At 32.6% G+C, this 8,575-nt stretch overlaps 1 protein-coding gene across 1 annotated transcript; it reads left to right on the forward strand.

The window, feature by feature from the left end:
• The first annotated feature begins 522 nt into the window (after positions 1-522).
• Positions 523-8,123, forward strand: LOC142335282 (uncharacterized). Its single transcript, XM_075383715.1, has 2 exons — positions 523-1,713; positions 7,816-8,123. The coding sequence occupies exons 1-2, from the start codon at positions 831-833 to the stop codon at positions 8,013-8,015; spliced, it is 1,083 nt and encodes a 360-aa protein (XP_075239830.1). The 5' UTR covers positions 523-830; the 3' UTR covers positions 8,016-8,123.
• The last annotated feature ends 452 nt before the right edge of the window (positions 8,124-8,575 follow it).

Consider the following 8,575-nt stretch of genomic DNA (forward strand, 5'->3'; position numbering starts at 1 on the left):
TATTATTATTATTATTATTATTTTTATTATTGTTATTATTATTATTATTATTATTATTATTATTATTATTATTATTTTTATTATTATTATTATTATTATTATTATTTTTATTTGTATTATTATAATAGTTTTATTAGATTGTTGCTTCACTATTATATTATTATTATATTATTATTATATCATTATTGTTATTTTTATTATTCTGAACGAAAACATATTTTACATCGGTATCGATTCATTTGGCAAATTGTGCTTATTACTTTGAACTTATGTTTCAATGCTCAAAATTGTGGAGTAAAAGTAGAGTTTTAAGCATTCACTCTCACGCAGCTTTTGTATGTTTGAACAAATCCATGACTGTGTTTACACTGGAACTACCGAACAAATATACGTAAATTGATATATATTACAAAATTAGGAAAAATTACTCGTCACTTCAAAAACATGCTACTTCTTTGGCAGTGTTGCTTGTACGAATAGAAATTAATATATTGCCTCTTATTTTACGTAATCATTAAGGGCCTCCCAGCAAAATAAATGCAGCAAATTTTCTCATTGATTTTAAAGCTGTGCGTTTTTACCTTTTCCATTTATGCGTTTTTGCGCTAACTATTTTCCTTTTTTAAAACATTAGGGGTACTATGATGCGAATAAATGGTATCATTAATATTTAAAAGTTGTTTTTCCATCACCTGCGCGTGTTCTGCAATTCAATCGGTCTTTGCTTTTGCTTATCACGTGGTGTGAGAGAGAGAGAGAGAGAGAGAGAGAGACTCTAAATACATCATAAACATACACACACATAAGTTATCTATGTGATAGTTTGAACTATGTGCTATACTAAATGCCTGAAAGTTATCAGATCCAACTATAACTCAATTCGATGGTCTCTCCTTTTGATACTAATCATATTGCTGCTTAATTTTCTGGACCCAAATCTACTTGAGTTCGCTACCAAAAACCTGCCAGCGCTTCTTTTCAAAAGCAAAGGAGTGAACACTGTCGGGAAAGAGGAAACAACATGTCAGATTTTGAAATCGCAGAAACGGTTATTGAACAAAAATATTACCCTAGTTAGGGTTATTGGACCCACGGTTTACCCTCTTCGCGACCCGAGTGTCCTTACAAAAACCCTCAAACATATTTTACACAATGAAATTGAAGTTCGAAGGTCACGTGATTGTCTCACTTCAGTCTGGGTTGTTGATTGCATGTATAATTACACATCGGAGATGAAAAATATCGAGCGAACGCTGGCTGGGTATGAACAACTGGTGTTCCACGTGCCGAATTGTGGAGTGAAGCCGAAGTTTGCATTTGACAATGTTCTCAACTTGAACGAAGCTAAATCTTACGCTATGAAAGTTGCCCAGACATATAAAACTGATTGGTCCGTCTTTATGTACGGAAACTCTTTCCTGCCTAAAGAGTCCCTGCAGAAGTTGGTTCGATCCTTAGCCACGTCAGAACTGTTTGGAACGAAATTCAAAGCAGTACCACATTTTGGATCATTGAATTGTGATCCGAAAGTGTTCAACAACTATTTCCAGTTGAGCGAGACTTCAGTTAGCAATCTCCTGTTCAAAGGTATCCATGTATTAGATGACCCAAGCTCAACATCGCAACAACCTACCCAGATAGCTGTGTCAAATGTCCATCTAAATGCTCACGTGGCCGCCAACATTTTTTCAATGAATTTCAAAAACACAACGGGCAACTGTTTCATTAAAATCAGATCAGATCTTCCCTATTATAGACGGGTGTTTTAGTTATTCATGTAAACCATACCACTTTCAGTTTTGCGCATTGTTTGTGTTATTGAGGAAAAGTATCTACACGATCACGGCTACTGATTTGTAGTGAGCGCATTTCTAAATTACTGTATCAATGATTGAGCCATCAAGCTGCACTTATATAAGCACGTCAAACTTTACATGAAAAAGTCTCTTTACAGGCATTCCTTTGGACAATTTTAAAGCGTCTCTTCTCAAACTTATAAGCTAACGAAACTTTTTGTTTGTAACGGCGGCTCGCCAGCTTGTGACAAGGAAAGCACGGCTCAGTTCGTTTCACCAGTTTCACGTGTCTGGATTTTACATTTTTTGGGAACAATTTTTGGGATTTTACTTTTTTGATCGTATATCCGTGATATACCCCAGAGTTACCCTTGTATCACTAGATATTCAATTGAATGATGTAACTCTTAGTTTGGGTTTACTGAACGACAGATTGCTTCGACTGACCAATCAACTCACTGAAAAGCGAAATATGCTTAAACACAATGAGTTTGTGCAAATAACTCAAACTCAATTATTACTAACTTGTACAAAACTCGTACAGCAAAGTATCAAGTTCATATCTTTAACAGGCGTAAAAGACTATCACTTACACCAACACTTGACTAAATTTCTGAAGTTTCCTTTTTTTAACAATAAGGTAGGTCTAACAATGAAACACTAGGAAACAAAGCAAGGCAACAGCGAAAAACATCATGAGAAATTGGTATGCATTCTGTAAAAACTCCAAAAAAAGTTTTCTGAGAAAATAAGTTCTAGAATATTAATTTCTTTTCAAGCAAATAAACTGAAATATCAAAAAGTTGACCAACACTAAGACGATAGGAATTGTCTATAGGAATTGCATTTGCACAGTACTTCTCAATAGTTTCACAGTTCCGCATTTATCTTTTCGAGCCGGCAACATTTTCATTTTTGAAAGGATATTGACAAGTTAATGACATCTTCGTAGTGCATTTTCTAAGTAAAAAGTTGATAACAAAAAAATTGTTAAAATTGGAACATTCTCGGATATTAAATAAAAGTGCAAATAATTAGTTTAAAACTATTGTCATGAACTTCATGCAATAGCAGTATTGTTATCGTAAAATTAACTTTCAGTTTGTTACGGATTTTGCATTGTATTCAATGATCGTAGCTCACCTCAGTTTCTGATTACAAAAAATCGACTCTTCGCCTTCCAACTGTGGAAGAAAGTTATCTACTATGACGAATAATCATTGTAAAATAAAACAAAGACGCGTGGTAATGTGCGATCGCACATAAGGTTCCGACCCCGCTCATCCACAATTTTGGCATAATTGTCTACCAAATGAGGAACAGATAGAAAAACCCAAAAATTCAAGTATTTTTCAACAAAAGAGTGTATGAACGAAAAGATAGCCTCCAAAGCAAACAACTGAGTGTAGTCAACAATAACGCACTACATTGATCAGATATGCCAAAACTAAAAAAGCGAGTTAAAACGAACAACAAAATCAAACAACAACAACAAACATTAATTACATCAAAAAATCTATGTCCGTTTTAAAAAACAAAAGTTCATAACCAAGCCAACATAGCGTCAGATAAACTGAAACTACACAAAATAACTTGTAACGCACCAGAGAAGATATGAGACCAGTCCATAGTAAGCCTTAGTACAAATTAGACAAAAAAGAACAAAAATAGTTAATTTAAAAAACTCGATCAGTTTTGTTTTAAATTAATTTCAAAGTAATGAAAGCCATTAGAAATCAACTAAAATGTCACATAGATTCACGATCACCAATGTTTTTTTAGATGGACATTAAGACCTGTCATTATTCAATTTGGTATACGGTTAAAGAAAAACAACAAAAAGACAACAAACAAAATTAAAACTTGCTAGAAAACTCTGTCGAAGCCGTAAAGATATTTTTTGGCCCTCAAAATAATCGATTGCGCTTCCTTTGAAAAAAAATGATTTTGTTTGTGACCTCCTATAAATGAGACTAGGTAACAAGTAGAAAAAAAAGGTAAATTAAGTAATACTGTTGATTCTTTTTACAAAAAAAAATTACTTCCAAAGTCATGAAAGAGATTAATTACAAAATGAAATATTTAGTATATAAATAGTTTCGTTTATTTGCCTAAAAGAAGCCTTTGAGACTTGCAATTATCCAGAATATATATCTTACGTCTACAGAAATAACGTCAATTATGACAAAAATCAAAAATTAAATTACATTTTTTGTGAAAAACCCGTGTCGAAGCCAGTGAAGTCATAACGAATTCTTTAACAAAATAGATTTTGTGACACCAACACCTTTTGACACCTGTCCATAACAACATTAATATTGTATTTAGCCTTAAATGAAACTAGGTAACAAAAAGACAATGAAAATAAAAAAATTGCGAAGTTAAAAAGAGTTTTTTTATTTTAGAAAACAATTGTTTTCAAAGACATGAAAGCCATCAGGTATCTACTTATATCGGAAAATCGACTCATCAATTTTTTATGAAAAACAAAAGAAACCTGTTTTTGTGCAGGAAATTTTTTGCGTCTAAAACGACAGATAAAGACAAAATTTAAAAAATGAATCAAATTATTCAAAAAAGTAATATCGAAGCCGTTAAAACCTTGATCTATGTCTTTCAAGACTTTAACATGTTCAAATTTTTTTCCCCAATATTGTGATATGTAAACTGTTAATAATGTGATACTGTGACTGTACTGGAAAAAGTTAAAAATGCGCAAATATCTAAAAATAAAGAAAATGTGAAATCTATTAGTATCAAAACCAGAAAACCATAACTTAAGGAGTAAAACCGCAACAGGTTTTAAATTTAAATCAGTAGAAAGAAAAAGCGTTTTTGATGCTGATACTAATCTACAAGTTGACCAAATTAAGAAAAAAGGTAGAGACAAAGTTCAATAAACCATTATTTATTTAAAAAACTAAGTTCAAAAGTCAAAATGACCATAAGCTTTCAAGTAAAAAAACGATATATCAGAATCGAACTGCTAAGGAGTCCAGTTGGATCTATCACTACTGAGCTTGGATTTGAATTTTTAGTACATAAAAAAGATCAGTTTTTTAAAAAAAGAGACTGATTACAAAAAGACTAAATAATATTAAAAAAGGCTGGTTACAATCCTAGTTCTTTTTGAACTGTAACAGTCCAAGATTGGTCCAAAACTAGCCCTGCAAAATCATTTCATCTGTTAGGAACACTTAATTTTTCGAATGTTATAGATATAGATAATTTGATAGTTGAAAAATAAAAAAAATCTGCATTTTTGATAATCAACGAGTAAAGTTAGCAAAAACGGCCAAAACTTAATTACTGAGCACTCTCAACGGAAAATGAAGTAACAAATTTCCCCCTTTTTGAGTCCACAAAGTAGTATTTGCGTTGTTTGGTTGTTTACTTCCGGCAAAACTAACCAAAGTGGACTAAAAGAGCTTATTTCGTGCTGTTTTTGATGAAAAAGGCTGAATTTTAAATATTTAGCCTAAATTTTTGACAAAAAAAATAAATTTAAAAAATTGCTGATGTTTTTTGTCTTTAAAAATGAAATCAACAACTCTATTCTTGAAAATGTTAAGAACACACAATTGTTTCGAATGTTATTTATCTAGATAATTTGTTAGTTAAAAGATCAAAAATAAATTCTGCGATTTTGATAATCCTAAAGGGATCAAAAACGGTAAAATTTGAATGAATTCCAGACTACTCTCAAGTGAAATGGACGTAGGAAAGACTCCCTTTGTAGTTTACAAAGATTGCGTAAATAGTTTTTCGGTGTGCACCTCCGGCAAAGTTAATCAAAGTGCACTAAGCAAGCTTACTTCGGGCAATTTTTGATGAAAACGCCTGAATTTTGAAATGTTTAGCCAAATTTTTGGCCAAAAAATTAAATCAAAATAGTCAACAGTACTTTTGTGTCTTTAAAAAAATCAACAGTACTGTTGTTACCAATTTTTACTTATTTCAGCAAAATTGACGAAACTTTAGGCAAAAATTCTGGAATATGTGAATAAAAACAACGGAATTCACTCTACTTTTCTCAAAAGTTTAAACATCGATAACTCCCTGTAAAAAACGAAAAGAAAAATCTTTGTTTCCATATTCTATGCTGGACGAGCTTTCTAAAGATACTAGTCTCAACTCTCTACGATGAATTTATCGATCGGCAAAAATTGTCTGAACAAAAAAAACCCATTTGAGTATATAGTTCACCCCCTCAAGAGGGGTGGGAACAAATAATTGTTTATGCATGACCAAACCTATGTTGCGTAAACCTCTGAATTGAACAGTACGACCTTCAAAAATAAGTTGAATATCATTTTTTGTGTTTGAACATCAGAATAGTTACAGGTTCTCGTTGGTTTTGTCTCCTTTTCACATCACAATAAGGCTAAATGCAAACATTTCCTAGAAACAAAATGAAGCGTTCTGGTGCCTATGCACTTAATAAAATTTCTTCTGCGCCAACTCAAGTGAACACGTTCTTAAATCTCGATATTTTACTACATCAATGATGCAATAATGTTGGTTAATTTGGAAAAATTTTCAAAAAACATAATAAGTTCAATATTTTGAACGTTGTAGCTATACATCAATGATGGAATAAAGGTGGTTAATTTGGAGAAATTTTGATCAAAAAACATATTAAATTATATTGCAATTTAAACTAAAATACACCCGAATGTGCAGATTTCACTGACTTCATCGACAGAATCGCCAACACATGACATTACAAAAGAACCTTTTGAATTGTAAGTAAGGATAAGTTATGTACTTATAACAATTTTTTCCCAATGTTCGTTAGGAGGCCATCCATTTGTGTTTGATAACTGTCAATTTTTACAATTTAGACAAAATTTCAGGTTCAAACAACATCGCTCTTTTCTTGGCAAATTTTCCCGGTTTTTCGTCCATGAAGCATGAAATTCTAAATATTTGTTAGTAAGTTGAAATCAGAATCAAAATAAACTTTGATTGAATTTCAAAGGGAATCTTTTTAAAATTTTCCTGATGATCCATGAAAAAATAATTGATCCATTGAAAAAATAATTGAGCCGCCCAAATAATATCATTCGTTGAAAGGTTAGATAATTTTGCGACACTAATTTACGGAGTGTCTTTATACAATTTTGCGGCAAATGCAGTGAAAGTGTTAAAATTTTTAAATATCAACACCACAAAACGCACAATTATGAATGAATTAGCGCTAAAAACTATTAAATATGTAAGATCAACTCGTAGGCCTCTGCCTCTGTAACTCGAAACTCCGACTTTCTGCATGCTTGTCGCCTCGTCTGCAAACGTGTCACCTGTATTCTTTAAACAACGGACTGTAACAACACGAATCTTAGATGGTGGTGGTTGCATCGAATGTTGGTTGTTTTTAGAAGTATTTTTGTCAAAAAAAGAGCTTATTCAAATGATGCACTATAAAAATATGAATAGACTGAAGACAAATGTTATTTTTAACACCTAATTAATTTAAATCAAAAATAGAAAAGGTCTTTTTTTAAGATCAACGCTCGGAAACGCTAAAATTATGTAACACTAACGCTAGAAAATGTTACAATTAAATGAACATTATAAAACGCTAAATTATAAAGGAGTAACGCTAGAAAATAGTGATGTTTTGTTTTAAGCGTACTCAACGTTGATCATAAGTAAACTCAACGCATTCACAGTCAATCTTACATATGTTTGCGGTTTTTCAGCGCTGAAACCTCCAACTGGGTATCGAGCTCAAAGCTCTGATATATATCCTTCACACTTGATTTCCATTCTTCGTCAAGTGTAAAGCTATATTGAGTTTCAACTCTCAATTGAGAAAGACATTTCTGAGAACAATTTTTCTTTAGACAATGTAATTATGGTCTGTCTGAAAATAATATTTTACACACTTTAGCATGGGCTCTGCGGGTGAGGGGCAAAAGGGCTCTGAAGACAGTACCTTTGTTTGCAAAAAATTCAAGTACAGTTTTTTTCTTGTCAAATGCGGAACTAAATGAAACAGTTGCCCTATGAATAGAGAATGACCTTGAAAGGGGAGAAAAGATAGATATCTTAGATGCTATTGCAAAGTCGGAACTTAGCTGTGGACAAGCGAGTGGGGCCAGAAGCGTGCGGGATCTTCTAAGTCGCGTGAACAGAATAGCGGACAATTGTGGCTATGCTATCAGACTGCGGCAGAATTCATTGAAAAACACCTGTCAGCCTGATGCTTACTGATTAAGACATTTTGCTGATCTATATATTATTTCCGTTAACATAGAATACTTGATTTCAATTTCCCATCGAACGTTGCAAAACAGCTTAACTTTCTCTTTCGTTTCATTATTTTGATTTTAAATATTGAGTATCAAGATGATCGTTAGAAAAATGAGGCGAAAGAGCAACACTCATACTCACAAAATGGGTCTCTGAAAAATTTAGAAGAAAGATTTAGAAAAGTATTAAAAAAACTTATATTCATGACAAATCTATGGCCTATACTTTTGAGTGTGATCTATAATAAATATACTCTTTACGCTATTCACCAACATGATCAAAGCACAATTTTCGCCAGCGTTGGGATTTTTACTCAAGACTTACCCTTTTGTTGAGAGATCATTTTTCAAAGATGAAAATGAAATTTTCATTCCATTTCTCAAAGGGGCGAAACACGAAAACATAACCAACTAACGTCGGGCAAATTGCTCTCAAACGACAGCGAGCGGTTGGCTTCGTCAGTACCTAGCCACGGTTTGCTGAGGCTAGTTTTATCTTAAAGGAATGGGCGTGAGGTGAGC

This window comes from Convolutriloba macropyga, chromosome 2, assembly GCF_964194025.1.
Source record: "Convolutriloba macropyga chromosome 2, txConMacr16.3, whole genome shotgun sequence".
Lineage (NCBI taxonomy): Eukaryota > Metazoa > Xenacoelomorpha > Acoela > Convolutidae > Convolutriloba > Convolutriloba macropyga.

What these genes read in the sequence shown, in the direction of transcription:
- LOC142335282 (XM_075383715.1), top strand. Translation starts at nt 831, where the DNA reads ATGTGCTATACTAAATGCCTGAAAGTTATCAGATCCAACTATAACTCA. An exon ending in GAATTTCAAAAACACAACGG is followed by an intron (nt 1,714 to 7,815) that starts GCAACTGTTTCA and finishes CCCTATGAATAG; the next exon opens with AGAATGACCTTGAAAGGGGA.